This window comes from Sminthopsis crassicaudata, chromosome 4, assembly GCF_048593235.1.
Source record: "Sminthopsis crassicaudata isolate SCR6 chromosome 4, ASM4859323v1, whole genome shotgun sequence".
Classification (NCBI taxonomy): domain Eukaryota; kingdom Metazoa; phylum Chordata; class Mammalia; order Dasyuromorphia; family Dasyuridae; genus Sminthopsis; species Sminthopsis crassicaudata.
The window spans coordinates 306886473-306903226 of NC_133620.1; the positions used below are offsets into that span (position 1 = coordinate 306886473).

At 32.1% G+C, this 16754-nt stretch overlaps 1 protein-coding gene across 3 annotated transcripts in view; it reads left to right on the top strand.

The window, feature by feature from the left end:
- TEKT3 (tektin 3) overlaps positions 1-16754 on the top strand; it is a 56353-nt gene that overhangs the window by 31023 nt on the left and 8576 nt on the right. For all 3 annotated transcript variants that reach the window (XM_074265058.1, XM_074265061.1, XM_074265059.1), the window contains exons 4-6: positions 8951-9021; positions 12949-13092; positions 15091-15313. In XM_074265058.1, the coding sequence (XP_074121159.1) occupies positions 8951-9021; positions 12949-13092; positions 15091-15313 (438 nt within the window). The remainder of the gene's footprint in view (positions 1-8950; positions 9022-12948; positions 13093-15090; positions 15314-16754) is intronic.

Consider the following 16754-nt stretch of genomic DNA (forward strand, 5'->3'; position numbering starts at 1 on the left):
ACATGTAAATACAGTGAAGAGGAGAAAAATCTAGAAAAGTAAATATGTTTGAGAAAAATTGGGAAAACTAGATTGTCAGTATGAAAAATGAAAAAGGTGAACTTACCATCAATGAAAAGGAAATTAAAGCAATTGTTGGAGAGAACATGGGGAAAGACTCCAATTTCTGTAATAGGAACTCATTATGTGACAAAAATTGCTTAGAAAATTGGAAAATTGTATGGTAAAAATTAGGCATTGATGTAATCCTTTATACCCAGATAAAGTCAAAATGGGTTCATGATTTAAACATAAAAGATGATACTATAAGCCTATACTATACTATAGAGCAAGGGATAGTCTACCTGTTGAATCCGTGGAGAAGGGAGGAATTTAGGGTCAGAGAAGAAATAGAGAAACTTCTGAGATACAAAATGGATATTTTGATTATACCAAATATTTTTTTTTTGTACAAACAAAGTCAATGCAGCCAAGATTAGAAGGAAAGCAGAAATCTGGGAAAATAATTTTACAGCTAGTATTTCTGATAAAGGGATCATTTCTAAAATAGAGAAGTGATTCAAATTTATAATAATATATGTCATTTCACAATTGATAAATGGTCAAAGATATCAACAGACAATTTTCAGATGAAGAAATTAGAGACATTTCATAGTCATAGAAAAAAAATGCTCCAAACAATTGTTGATTAGGGAAATGCATATTAAGACAACTCTGAGATAGCACCTCATACCTTCAATTTGGTTAAAATAATAGGAAACAACAATGATATATGTTGTTAGACCTTGGGAGCTTGTTCTAGCAGGGGAGCGCAGCTACTCGTATACCCTTGACCGAAGAACGGTACGCCTCTATCAGGGAAGGTCGTCCTCTTCAACCGAGGGCGCAGCTTCGGGAGGGACGCACATGGCCCAGTAAGGGAGGAAGGGGACACCCGCCTAGCCAGCCAGATCAGCCGAATCAACCCTAGCAATCAATGGAATGACAGATGTCGCAGTCAGATCTCCCTCATATCCAATAATGATACATGTTGGAGGGAATGTGGGACTAGAAAATAGAATCAGATCAAAAGGGAAGAAAACATAAGAAAGGGGAAAAAAAAACAAAACAAGCAAACAACAACCAAAAAAAGGTGAAAATACTATACTTTGGTCCACATTCAGTCTCCAAAGTTCTCTCTGAATGGAGATGGCTCTTTACACCACAAATCTATTGGAATTGTCTTGAATTAATTCAATTAATTATTGAAAAGTGTCAAGTCTTATCACAGTTGATCATCACATAATCTTGTGGTTGCCATGTACACAATATAGGTTCTGATCACTTCATTCAACATCAGTTTATATTTTCTGAAATCAGCCTGTTCATAATTTCTTATGGAACAATAACATCCCATTATATTCATATACCATAACTTATTCAGCCATTTCCCAGTTGAGGAGCATCCACTCAGTTTCCAATTCCTTACTACTACAAAAAAAGACTGCTACAAACATTTTTGCATATGTGGTTTCCTTCCCCTTTTTTATGATCTCTTTGGGATACAGACCCAGTAGAGATATTGCTGGATCAAAGGGCATGCACAGTTTGATTGCCCTTTGGGCACATTTCCAAATTGTTCTCCAGAATGGTTAGATCACTTCAAAATTCCACCAACAATCATTGGTGTCCCAATTTTCCCACATCCTTTCCAATATTTATCATTATCTTTTTCTGTCATCTTGATCTGCAAGTATTCATGTTATTTTCTAATAAACTGGAGGAAAAAAAAAGGAAAGAGAAAATATATATCATATGATCAGAATATACATGTAGCAGATTATACAAGCAAAGAAAACAGAGAAGGAAAGCTATGGGCTCACTTATTATTTATTATAGCTCAACTGAACCAATCAAAATAGGATAGACCCTACAGACATGCATATGAAGAATTTGATGTAGAAACATATTTAACTCCATAGAGAAAGAGAAGGGAATGAAAAAGGGAAAATCTCATCATAAACAAAGCAAGTACTAACTTGAGTACTAATTAATTAACTAATTAATTTACTAACTACTAACTAATCATGAATAATTTCAGAAGGAAAGAAAATGGTTTAAAATTATCATTTGGGATCTAGAAAAGCAATGGGGAGCAGAAGAATACTTTATCAACTACAGAGATACTGAACATACTTTTGTCTCATCACTCTTTTTTGTAAAGAGAATGAAAAAGCAGAGAAAAGAAAGGATGAGAATAGGATGAAGACATATGACATAGACAATGATCCTAATGGTGAATGTGAATGATATGAATTTACCAATAAGATAAAAAAGGATAGCAGAATCAACTAGGAAACAGAATGGAGCAATACTTTTTAAAAATAAGAAACAAATTTGAAACAAAGATTTCACACAATTAAAATTAGACTAAAAAAATCTATTTTGCTTCTACTGAACTCAAAAGATCAGCATTATCAATATCTTAGACAAGACAATAGCAAAAATAGGCTTTTGATTTTTAAAAAGATTAAACAGAAAACTTAACTAACTGAAAAGATTCCATAAAAGCTTCTTAATCTTTTATCACTTGCTACCTGCTTTTCATCCAAGAAAATTTTACATGATCCTGAATACATAGATATATAAATGGGTATACCAATCAAACATTTACTGAAAACAAATCATAATTATATAATCCCTACATTCATTTATAAGACCCTATATGGGGGGCATGAATCACAATTTAAGAAACTGGGCTATAGATAATTAATATCAATACTTAATATGTAAAAATTAAATGGTATTGCATCAAAATAATTAAAGGAAAAGCAATATAAGTTATAGGGAGAAGAAAGGAAAACTATAATAGTTATGAATTCCAGTGTACTTCTTTGAAATCAAGATAAATTAGCAAAAAACTACAGCAACCAAGAGCCAACATTATATGTAAGGAGAACAAATTAAAAGACTTCCCAGTAAGATCAGGATTAGTAAGGATGTCCATTATCACCACCACTGCTTCAATATAATGTTTAAAATGATAGCAATGATAAGAAAGAGAAATTGAGGGAATAAACTTAGGGAAAGAAGAAACTAAAGTATCACCTTTTGTAGGTGATAACTATTATTAAGAGAAACATAGAGAATCAATTACAAATTAGTTTATATAAAGACTTTGGTAAACTTCAGAATCCAGTTCTTAATGTGCAACAAGAAAATTGGATTTATACACCTATATTGTATCTAGGTTATACTGTAACATATTTAAAGTGTATGGGATTGCCTGTCATCTAGGGGAAGGGCGTAGAGGGAGGGAGAGGAAAATTTGAAAAAATGAATACAAGGGATAATGTTATAAAAAAAAATTACTCATGCATATGTACTGTCAAAATTTTTTTTATAATTATAAAATTAATTTAAAAAAAGACTGATAAAGTTGAAAAATATATAAATCCACACAATTTAATCAGCATTTCTGTTTATTACAAAAGAAAAGAAGGAGAAAGAGTAATTCCATCTAAAATAACTACAGAGTGTTTACATAACTGGGAGACAACTAGAAAATACTTTATGAATAAATATTAATTGATCATGGATAGGCAGAGTTGGAATAATTAAAATGGCATTAAATTGTTTTATTTATTTAGTGCTGCATCAAGCAATCTACCAAATAATTGCTTTATAGATCTAAAAAAAGAGAATTCTAGAGGATCCAAAGCTCAAGAATCTGAAGAGAAATAATGGAAAAGAAAGGTGACCCAGCAGTACTTGACCTGAAATATAGGATTCATTTTTTAAAATTATATTGGTTAAATAGGTTGATCAGTGGGATAAATTAGTTGCATAATATCAAGAAGAAATTAACCTAGTAGACTAGTGTTAAATAAATTTAAAACTTCATCTACTGATGTAAGAATTCACTTTTTAAAAAAATTATGGGAAAATTTCAAAGTAGGCTGGAAGAAAATAGGTTTAGACTTCTGTCTCCAGATAAGCCCCAATATATTCATGATGAGATATAAAAAATAACAAATAAAAGGAACAAGAAAGATAATTTCCTCTTGGATTTATGAATGGAGAAAGAGTTCATGACCAAATAATAAGTAAAATAATAACAGAAGATAAAATGTATAATTCTGATTATATAAAATTTATTAAAATTTCACAAACAAAACCAATTTAGCTAAAATCAAATGGGAAACAGTTAACTGGGGAAAAACTCTTTTGAACAAGTTTTACCCATGAGGGTCTTAATGCCAAGATATATAAGGAACAGATCCCAATGTATAAAAATAGAAAAAATTATCTAGTTGATAAATTGTTGAATACGTGAATAGGTACTTCTCAAAAGAAGAAATCTAATTAAAGCAACTCTGAGGTTCTACTTCATGCACATTAATTGACAAAGTTGACAAAAAAGGAAAAATGATTATTGCTGGAGAAGCCTTGTGAAACCAGACATGTGTTATTAGCACATATATTATTAGACACAGTATTAGCACATATCAATAGTTCTCCTCTCATCTAATCTTTATCTTTTCTTTGTATCTCCCTCCTTTTCTCTCCCTTTCTCACTGTCTCTGTATCATTGTCTTTTTCTCTCTCTTGCTCTCTCTCTTTCTCACTCTCTTGCTCCCAGCAAGTCATTTAACTTCTGTTTGCCTCAAATATTTTGAGGATCCAATGAGATAATATCTGCAAAACACTTATCACAGTACCTAGAATTTAGTAAATGCTGAAAGCTTCTTGCCTTCCTTCTTAGCAATGCACTTTTCATTTACTGGTCAGTTATTTCACTGTTATTCTTCTACATGCACAGAATCCAGAAATAAATCCCACACAATCTTCCAATATTCTCAGAAGTAGTTAGAAGTTATGAGTTTGAGTTTTGGGGATAATAATGTTTTCCTTATCCAACTTCTCAAGGATGTTATAAGGAAGTTGCTTTGGAAAATGTGTAGACAATTTTCAAATGAAGACCACCTAGATTGAAGGCCTACTTCTGACATACACACACTGGCTGTCTTACCCTTATTTAACCTTGCAACTCTGTAAAACAAATTCTTAACCTTTTTCTGTGTCAGCTTCTTTGGCAATCCTAAAAAGACAATTTGCCTTATAATTCTGGAGAGAAAAAAAACACCTTTTTAAATGCATAAGATTACCAAGAAAACTAATTATATTGAAATGTAGTAATTACCTTTCTCCAATTGATAAATGGTCAAAGGATATGAACAGACAATTCTCAGATGATGAAATTGAAATTATATCCACTCATATGAAAGAGTGTTCCAAATCACTACTGATCAGAGAAATGCAAATTAAGACAACTCTGAGATACCACTTAACACACCTGTCAGATTGGCTAAGATGACAGGAACAAATAATGATCAATGTTGGAGGGGATGTGGGAAAACTGGGACACTAATACATTGTTGGTGGAGTTGTGAAAGAATCCAGCTATTCTGGAGAGCAATTTGGAACTATGCCCAAAAAGTTATCAAACTGTGCATACCCTTTGACTCAGCATTGCTGTTATTGGACTTACATCCCAAAGAAATACTAAAGAAGGGAAAGGGACCTGTATGTGCCAAAATGTTTGTGGCAGCTCTTTTCATAGTGGCTAGAAACTGGAAGATGAATGGATGTCCATCAATTGGAGAATGGTTTGGTAAATTATGGTATATGAAGGTTATGGAATATTATTACTCTGTAAGAAATGACCAGCAGGAGGAATACAGAGAGGCTTGGAGAGACTTACATCAACTGATGCTGAGTGAAATGAATAGAACAAGAAGATCGCTGTACACTTCAGTGTTGTATGAAGATGTATTCTGATGGAAGTGGATATCTTCAACATAAAGAAGATCCAACTCACTTCCAGTTGATCAATGATGGACAGAAACAACTACACCCAGAGAAGGAACAGTGGGAAGTGAATGTAAATTGTTAGCACTACTGTCTATCTACCCAGGTTACTTATACATTAGGAATTTAATACTTAATGTACAACAAGAAAATGGTATTTACACACATATATTGTATCTAGGTTATATTGTAACATATGTAAAATGTATGGGATTGCCTGTCATCAAGGGGAGGGAGTAGAGGGAGGGAAGGGATAATTTGGAAAAATAAATACAAGGGATGATATTATAAAAAAAATTACTCATGCATATATACTGTGAAAAAAATTATAAATAAAATTTTTAAAAAATAAAAAAGTTCATCTTTGCACATCTAAAAGATGTGCAAATTATGTGAGAAAAAAAGAAATGCAGTAATTAAAATATTTTTTTAAAAAAGTAAAAATGCTTGCTTTCAAAATCTAAATTGCAGGGCAGGTATTAATCTGCATTAGTGAAAGGGGGGGGTTCCTCGTTGGAGTTCCCTATACTAATGAAATTATGGATCCACCTCCATTCCATCTGCCCATATAAGTGTTAGCTATTGTCTTCCTTTTTTTCTATCTTACTCTTACCCAAATGCAAGCATTTAATAGCAGCCTTTTGGAAATGGTTCTATCCTAGTCACAAAATCTATAATTAGATCCTTGTTCTATTTTCACATTCCAATACCACTACCATTTCCTTTCACCTTTAAGAAATCTTTAGATCATTCTTTAGTTAAGATACTTCAGGGATACAAATTGCTACTGCTCTGTAGATTTACAAATGATTTCCAAATTGTAATAAAAAGGAAAAAAACTCAATAACAACTGATAGCAATTATGAAATGCTTTAAGTTTGCAAATTGTCGATTTATCCTCACAACAATTATGGGAGGTTAGTATTTTTATTATGTTCATTTTACAGATAAGGAAACTGAAATAGACAAGTGACTTGCCCTAGGATACATAGTGTCTAAAGCTGCATTTGATTTCAAGTGTTCTTGACTCTAAGTTCAGTGCTCTCTTATTATGCAACCTAAATAATTTCTAAGGAGGGCAACATATCATTAATTTAGAGTTCTTTCATGGTAATTAAGCCTCTTTATATTCAAGTCAGTAGTACAGAAGTATTTTTTAAAAATAGAATATCATATACCTGTCAAGATTTTGGGTTTAAACTTTTCCCATCTCCACTAATTTCTCTGTTATTAAATTTCTATCACTATTAATATTCATATTATTTAAAATTGTGTTCACTCAAACAGCTTCATTAAAATATTTCTGTAAGATAATCAGGAGTTCTCAATATGCTCACACCATAATCCAAGAAAAAATCAGACTAGCATAAACAAAAGTTATACTGTAGGATACCCAAAGCACATCAAAATTGGGCAATCATAAACTGAGTCACAAGAAATGATATGGTTATAAATTGCAACGGTACTTGTAAGGATCACAACTAGGAGGAAGGAATCAATACCTATTCTGAATTGGAGGCTTTTCCACTGGAATCAGGATCTTGTCTGTGTCTGTTCGGGCGCCAAAATGTAAAGTCTGGGCTACCTCACTGAAGAGCTCAGAATCAGCCAAAATCAGGATAAGCAAAAGTCCTTGCCCCACATTGGGTGCCAAATTGTCAATGTTCTGTTGTCTCTCAATTATAATCCTTCTCTGGGAGGAGGTTTCTTTTAGCAAATCCTTTTCTCTGGGAGCAGTTTTCTTGGGAGGTTTCTGGAGCCTCCAGCCAGAGCAAAGGTAGACGTGGGAATGAATCAGACTGCCTCCAATAATGTGAGATTGTATGTTTCCTGGAAGTCACTCCTAGTTGTGAATCTCCATGAGCAGGCTTTTCTTTTAGTTCTTGTGAATCTGCTCTTGTCCAAGTGTCCCCAGTCAGCACCACAGTAGAATCTCGAATCCTCTTCTTCCTAAATCCTGGCTCTGAATCTCCTCCACTTCCCTCAAGTTCTCCTAGAAAGTCTTGTCCTTGATCCAATCCAGACTCCTTCCAGACACTAACTTCTTCTAGACTGCCCTCTTCCAGATTGCCTTCTCCCAGACTGTCCTGCCCACTCAATGTTGGTTCTTTTTATCCTCCCAGAGAATGGGCTTGTGGGTACTCCAGGGGCTTGTGGGAACTCCTTACAGACCAATGAGCAAGCTTCTTTAAAGGTGTAAACTCCTTTAAAGGTTTGAACTAAAGGTATGAACTCTGAGCTAAAAAATTGTTAAGTACTGATTTAATACCTAGTAAGGATTCTAACAACCTATAGTTCAGTATTGAACAGAGAGAATGGAGAATTTTCCTGAAATTAGCCATTATGTATTGAAATGTAATATTGATATGTGTTACTTATTAAATATTATGGGTACCCTAACATCGGCATCCTTAAAAGGCTCCCATCACTGCTCTTAGATTCTTTTTTGGAGTTTTCTGTGGAAATGAAAGAGGAAATTTTTCTTCTCATTAATTCAAAAATGGTTGAATGTTGAAATTTCATTTTCTTGTTCACATTATTTTATCAATTCTTTCTCTGCCCAGCAATGTCAGAAAAATTTAGACCAATGTCTTTTGTCTGAAAACACCAGGTTGTTTGTTGTTGCTTTTTCTTTTGGTCTAAGTGGACAATTCCAGAAAAATATGAATGAAGGAAAAGAAGAGATTAAGAATTAAACTTTTAGCTATACGGTTATACTCAGCATAATATAGCTATACTAAATTATACTTAGAACTATCATTTCATCTTCTAGCTATTAGAAATTATAGGTATGATAATATTTCCTCCTTTTACTTAGTTCCAGCTATAATAGCAGAACTCAGAAAAAGGAATACCTGTGGATTATATGACTTCTACCATGGTTAGGCCAATAATAGGCCAAGGCATCTATTTCAGAAGAATAGGTACAAATGAAAATAAGAGGTTATGATCCTAATTTTTGACATTGTGACTACTTGTATTAGTTAAAGGTCAAATAAATGCATTCTTTTTTTGTTGCTAATGTTCTGTTAAATGATTTTTAATAATATGTAAATTGATAATAGAAGGCATTAATGAAATTTTTCTTTCAATTGAGTAGGAAGTTGATGTTATTAAATGTTGTCAAGAAAGAATGAGGCTACATCTGGAGAAGATTATTGCTCAACTTGCGTAAGAAAGAATTTTATCTTTGCTTTTTATTAGTGGGTTTTTATATTTGCAATCTATATTTTTAAATAATCTTCTATCTCTTCAACTTTAATATAAAAATATAATAAAATTCTACAAGAAGGTAATATGCCCATTATAGTTGAAAATAGTTTGTTGCTTTCAAACAAATTTGAATCATCCAATCAAGACTATTAGAAAGAAGAGAACCTACTTCCTACATTCATTGAAGCAGCTCATTTCAATTTTGGATTCATCTGTTTGGAAGCTCTTCCTTATGTTGCATTTATATCTCTTTTATAATTGCCATCTGTTGTTTCTAGTTCTATCCTGTCAGATGAAGAATAAATCTAATCCATTTTCCACAAGATAAAATTGATTTGAACACATATCCCTTAAATTTTCTTTTTTTCCATACTAAACTTATCCAGTTCTTTCAACTGATCCTCATATAACAAGGTCTTTAAGGCTATTTTCTATCTTCTCCTTATTCTTCTCTGAATATTCAGTGTCCTTTCTAAAACGTAAAATGAACACAATTCTTCAGATGTGGTCTGATCAAAAAAAGTGTAAAAGGATTGTGTCATGTCCTAATTCTAGGTATTGTGCCTCTTTAATGCAGCTTAAGGTTTCGTATTCTTTTTCTGGTTTATTTTGAGTTTTTATTATACTAAAATCTTCAGAGTTTTTTCAGTTGAAATTCATAGTCCACTCTCTTGTACTTATGAAGTTAATTTTTCTTAACATAATGGTAAAACTTAACAACTATTCCTATTAAATTTAGCCCAAAGTTCAAATAAGATATTTCTTTGACTCCTAATTATATCACCTAACATATTAGTTATCCTTGCTAATATTGATCCATATGAGTTTAACAATCATTCTCATGATTTCTAAATTGAATTAGTACAATTATCATCATTGTTAGATTTTTCAAAGAAAGTTTCTCAATGTTCAGAATTTCCTGGGTTACTCATGTGGGGTACCTGAAAACATAAGCTCTAGAATTCCTTCAAAATAGAATCATACTCAACTATAGGAAATATATTTCTTTATTAAAGGAAAATTCAAAAGATAAACAACTTTACAAGCTCCTCCTTCACTCACTCCTTTACATTTTCTCCATTTCAATAATTTGGCTTTATCCCATGAGTGAGCCCTTCAAGGGAAAATTTTCAGTATCTGACTTTTAGCTTCTCCTCTACCTCTTTTCTTCTGTACCAGTCCTTAAGGTAACTAGGAATTTCTTTTGCAAACGTATTATTCCCTCCTCCTGAAAACCCACCCCCCTCAGCTTTCTGAATTTAAAAACCCTGGAAAACATTTGAAAGTTTCTGCTTATGTAAAATACATTGAATTGATTGCTTAACTGCATTTGAAACTGAAGTAACTTATTTTCTATCCTTACCCTTTGGAGTGGTATTTTAGGGAAAGCATTAAAATTCATTCAGATGGTTTGAGTTTGAGACCTGAATGTGATGCTAATTTTTATAGTTATATGACCTTGGGCATGACCTCTCTTACCCCTATTCACGTTTCAAATAAGGAAGCCACCAACTTGTACAATTTACCCTCACAAGATTTTTGTGAAGATATTTTTGAAATCCTATAGAAATTTTCCATATTATCATAAAATTAACAACAATTTGTTTAGATATTCCCTTTAAATATCTCTTTCATCTGTTCCATCTTTTCTTTTCCCATGGGTACTACAGTCTCTTCCCGCCCTCCCCCCCACTTTATCACTGCCTTTAACATGTTTTACATATCACTTCCAGACTGATTTCCTTAAAACAATTGTAAGAGGTTATTCCTTTGTTCAGGAATCACCAGTTCTTCTCTGTTGCTTATAGTAAAATCTAGACTATTTAGTCTGGCAGTCAAGGCTCTCTTTAACTTTGGTCCACCCTAACTCACTAGTCCCCAGCATGAATACTTTGTTGCAGCCAGACAAACCTTCTTGTTGTACCAGAATATTAACAGGTTTAAATTCTTATGGCCTACTTCTTCTTTGAGATACTTTTCACCTTCCTGTCTGTATTTCCAAATCCTACCCATCCTTCAGTAAATAAACAATATTTATATATACATATATATATAAAATATTAATAATAATTAATAATAATAAATAAATAAACAATATAATATATGTGTGTGGGGGGGTAAGTGGGTATGGATGGGTATAACCTAATTCTGAGGATTTCCTTGACCAGAAAATTCTGGATTGATCTTCTGAATTTCTTAATTCCTTTAGCAGTAATTATTTATTATCTAGCTTGGCATTTGGCATCAAATTATATACTTCCTTACATTTTTATTTAACGATTTACTATATACTGGACTTGTTCTCCAATTTAATTGTAAGATTTTAGAAGGCAGGACAGTCTTACATCTCTTTTGTGTCCTTAATACCTAGTATTGAGTCAGTGAATAGATAGTTTTATCTGTTTGGTTTTAAGAAGATTTTAGAAGATATACAGATTTAATCAAATGTATATATACACACTCATATATATATGTATATATATATACACAAATTATATACAAATATATACACATATAAATGTATATGTGAATAATTTGGACCCTAATTACCGCTTTGAATATAACCTTGATTAGTGATAAGGCTGTGGAAGATACAGATAGAATATGGATTCTACTTTTAAAGACTTTCCCTTATACAAAGTAGAGAAAAATATAAAACAACATGGAAGACTCCTATAGGGATAATGAGCATCATCTCAATTAAGTGATCAACAGGGACAAGAGTAAAACAACTTTGTTTTCTCTCATTATATTCTCCTGACTCTCCAAGCAAGAACCATTAGGATCTCCATAAATTAATTGGAGTCTCTACTGTTTTAATATCTAAGTACTAGTGTTATGTATAGATTTAAAGTGCTATGAGAATTCAAAGAATTAAAAGTAATGGAGAAAGTTTCATAGAAATAGGAATAATAAAAAAAAAAAGATTGAATTGCTGAGGTGGCTTCTATGGCAGAACACCAGACTTGAAATAAAATGATATAAAAATAGATTACATTAAATTCTATAAAAAGAAGACTTGGACCTAAGAGAACTGACTTGTAATCCTAAATCTGACATATTCTAGCGAGGTTGGTCAATTTACTTAACTTCCCTGAACTTTTAGAATCAACATCTGAAATATTATCTACTTTTTCTATATCACAGAGTTGCTGTAAAGAAATGTTTTAATGTATTTTGGGGAAAAAAGTATAAAAAGTTCTTAAATGTAATATATTTGTAATTTATATGATTATATTCTATCCTAGAGCTATAGTTTCTCCTTATATGAACTGCAACATTATTGCCAATAATTTGTCTTAAAAATCAAAAGAATCACAAAATCCAAAGTTAGAAAAGATCTTAGAGATAATATAGCCTCACTTCCTATTTAGTATAGAAATTCCTTCTACAACATTTCTTATACTTAACTGATTATAGCTTATAGCAGAAATGTTGAGCTTTTCCTTTTAACTGGCCCAATTTTTTATTTTTCCAGCCATTTCCTTTCAGGGCTTTCCCTTTCCTTAACTCCTCTCAAGCAAATATTTAAGGTTGAGAATGGAGTAATGAAATATTAGAGATAAGAAGTGGACCATACTCAAGCAGTAAGGAAAGGAGAACAAGAAAGGAGAAGGAACAGAATGCATGACACTCTGTTTTTAATTACTAAGTCTTCTGGAAGAAGGCAAATTTTGGGAAGGTGCTTCTTTACTTTTAATACATTACCAAAATATGTGCATGTAAATATTTGCATTCCAAATAGGACTATTTTTAGCTAAAAGGTAAATTACATTTGAGCATGAAATCATGTGACAGAAAATTTCATTAAAATAAACATTTTTAATCACATTTAATTGTATCAATTTTAACATAAATCCTGAATTTTTTCCTCTTTTGTTTTAGAGCTAACAGAGCAGCCCAACATGAACTTGAGAAAGATCTCAGTGATAAACAGGCAGCCTTTCGGATTGATGATAAGAATCATCACCTTCGAAATACGTCAGATGGTATTAGTTATTATAGAGGTGTGGAACATTTTGATGCCACGTAAGTCAAATATGTTTTTGAAGTGATTATCCCTGATAATTAAGGATTTTCTGTGGCCATTGCTAATAGTCTTTAGGAATAACAGAAGTTGTATAGCCAAATAATTTATAGAATAATCTCCATCTCCAATAAAATGGTCAAACTATACTGTCTTATATACTATTTGCATAAACCAGATTTATAAAAGATTTAATGTCAACTAATGTAAACCATGATATAAGAATATTAGTCCTGTAGTATGATGACTCCATTATATAGACTGTTTGGAGAATAACCAATGTTATGCTGTAACAAATAGCTAGTAAATAGAGAGCAGTGGACCTAAAGTTTGGACCTGAGTCCAAATTTGACCTCAAATCCTTACTGTTTATGCAGTGTTTTCTCATCTATTATATAAAGATAATAATAACTCCCAATATTGTTGTGCAGATAAAATGGAATTATTATAAGTGTAGTGCCTTATAAATGATAAAATAATACATATAAGTATATTTAATATATGTAAATATATTAAATATAGTATATAAATATGTTTAGAATGTATATTTTATATATTGCCATATAAATATTATATATTATTATTGATATTAATATTATATTAATTATATAATAATAATATTAGATTAATAATATTAAATCATTAATAAAAATAAATTGTTAATACTATTAAATATAATATATAATAACATAAATATAATAATATTATTGCTGTTAATATTATATTAATTATATATAATTACCTTGTCTGTATAATAAGTATTATTAATATTGCTATTAATAATAATATGAATTAATAATCTTATAATTTTGTATATGTCCTTTTCTCTGACCCTACACTTCCCACTTCCCATTTTAGCCAGATTGAATCCAATGATCATCTTCCTTAGAACTAGCTCACCTTTTTCTCTACCTGCCATCTCTGGTTTGTTTGAGCCCTGGTGTTGACACTTTTTTTTTTAACCTGAAACTTCCAATTGCCTCATTTTTTTCTGAGGCAATTGGGGTTAAGTGACTTGCATAGGGTGTCTGAGGCCACCACTTGCCTCATTTTAAAGGTCTTTTTTTTTTCATTTTCCCTGATTTTTCGCTAGTTCTTTTGCCTTTAATCTCCAGCACTTCCATGTCCCCATTTCCTAAATACTTGCCTAATCGCCACCAACTTGTCTTATTTAAAACTTTTTTTTTTTACTTTCTTGGCTTATGATTGTTTTCTTATTTTTATGGATACCTCATGTATTTTGGACAAAGCAAATTCAGAGGCTGTTTATTCTTACCTCTTATTTTACAGATGAGAAAATTGATACCCACAGAGATTAAGTGACCTGACCCTTGGGTCACAGTGATAGTAAGCATCAGAGATAGGGTTTAAGCCCAGGTCTTCTCATTCCAGAGCAAATAGTAATTTTTTTTGACTAAATATTTTTTCTCAATCGTATTTTATTTTTCCATTAGGTATAGTTTTAAACATTCATTGTTATAAGATTTTGAGTTCCATATTTATTATTTCTCTCTTCTTGCCTCCCCTATTCCAAGCAGCAAGCAATATGATATAGTTATACATGTACAATCTAACTAAATATTAGTTAAGACTTGTTCAGAACCCTTAACTGAACCTGACCTCATGTACTTATGGGTCCCATGGCCCATGGTCAGTTTGTTTTCCCCCCATTTTCTTTGCCTTATTTCTTAGGCTTTCAATGCAGATGGGTACCCTGAACTATAACTGTTTGCTTGGTTTCTCTTCATTTCTCTATTCTATATGTATCTTGACAATGGGCTTCCAAGAGCTCTCCAATGACCACTCCTATGTTTGTTCCTAACCTTCATTTTTAGTCTCATTTCAGCTATCCTAGTTCTGAACAAATTTAAATAATTTGAGATTAATTATGTTAAAATGTAATTAACATCAATTGTAACTTTTATCTGGGTACCTTATTAATATGATCACCTGGAGACTGTCTGAACTACTTCAACACTGATTTTGCTTAATTCTCTTAGGATCTCAGTGCCAGAATCATGGGCCAAGTTTACTGATGACAACATTCTGCATTCTCACAGTGAGAGGGCAGCTTCTTCCAAATTGAGAAATGATATAGAAAACCTAATGGTTGTGACTGCAAATGAGATGTGGAATCAATTCAATGCAGTCAATGTTGCATTGACCAATCGCATTGCTGAGACAGGAGATGCCAAAAATAAGATTCAGGGGCATTTAGCAAAGGTAAACAAGCTATACTTTTAAAATACTTTTTAGTATTTAATTACTCATTTGACCACAGTATAAAAAAAAAACAAAAAAAACAAAAACAAAAAAAACAAGAATCCGGGGTTTGTCATCATACATATCAATTGTCATCACTCTATCCAAAACAAATCCAGATCTCCCAGAAATACATGCTAGTTTTCACAAAAAGGTTTATGAATCTAGTACAAATCTATCCTGAATGGGTAAAAAAAAATCCCAAACTTGTCCACTAAGGTATGAACAAGAGAGATAGAAAATGACATTGTGTCTACTTAAATAGATCAAAATATCTCAAAAATAAATGCTATAACAAATAATTAGTATATACTTTATATTAAAGAAACAATTGTTGTATCTTTTCTATACAGCAATCCTTAAAAGGATACATCTTATTTGATATTACCATTCCTTAAAATTCCTATAATCCTCTAACTTTCTTTCTCTTTTCAATGAAACTCATTAAGATAGCCATCGAAACTAGATATCTCATTTCCTTTTTTTCCCCACTTACTTTTAAATACTTTTCAGTATAGCCTCAGACCTTGTCATTCAACTGAAATTCCTCCCTTTAGAGTTACCAGTGGTGACTTCATTGCCAGATCTAAGTCTTTTCTCAGTTTCCATCCTTGACTTCATTGCATCACTTGATTCTGTTAGTCAATGTTCTCTCTAGTTTCCTTGCTTGTGTGACACAGTTCCTCCCTTCAGAGAGCAGATTGATCTGTTTTATCCGGGTTACAATCTTTCTGATATGCCCACTGTATGTTTCCCCTTAATATCTATAAAATAAACCCCAAAACTACTCCTCTGGGGTGTGTTATTTAATTTTCAATTAGCCTATTAAGCAGGGACAGTAGTGATTTGGCCAAGTCAGGTCATTGACCCTAACTAGTTTGGGCTGGATGGGCTATTATCTTAAATTTGTAGTTTTTTCAAAACCACAAGACTCTTTTTGATTGGCTGAATCCACTTTACCTTCCTAGCCCCCAAATTTCTTGTTTTCTCTAGGCTTTTATTGATCATTTAATTGTTCTATGAATCCTAATCTTCCTTAACCTCTGAAATTCTGAGACCTCTTAGTCAGTGGTACCCACTGTCCCAATCCCACACTACCTCAAAGCTTGCAACATTGTGGAAACCCAACTTTTCAGCATTTCTCACAACACTTTATTTGGTTAGATCATCAGCTCCCATGGATTCAGTTTTGTGTGTAAAGATGATACCCTGATCTATATATACAACCCTATCCTCTCTTTTGAGCTGTAGTCCTATATCATCAACTGCCTTTTGAACATTTCAAGCTAGCTGTTTGTGTCATTTCAGATTTAACATGTATAAGACAGATCTCATTGTCCTTTTTTAAACCTGTATTTAAATGCATTTCTCTAGTAGTCATATTATTGTCTTCATCAAAAAA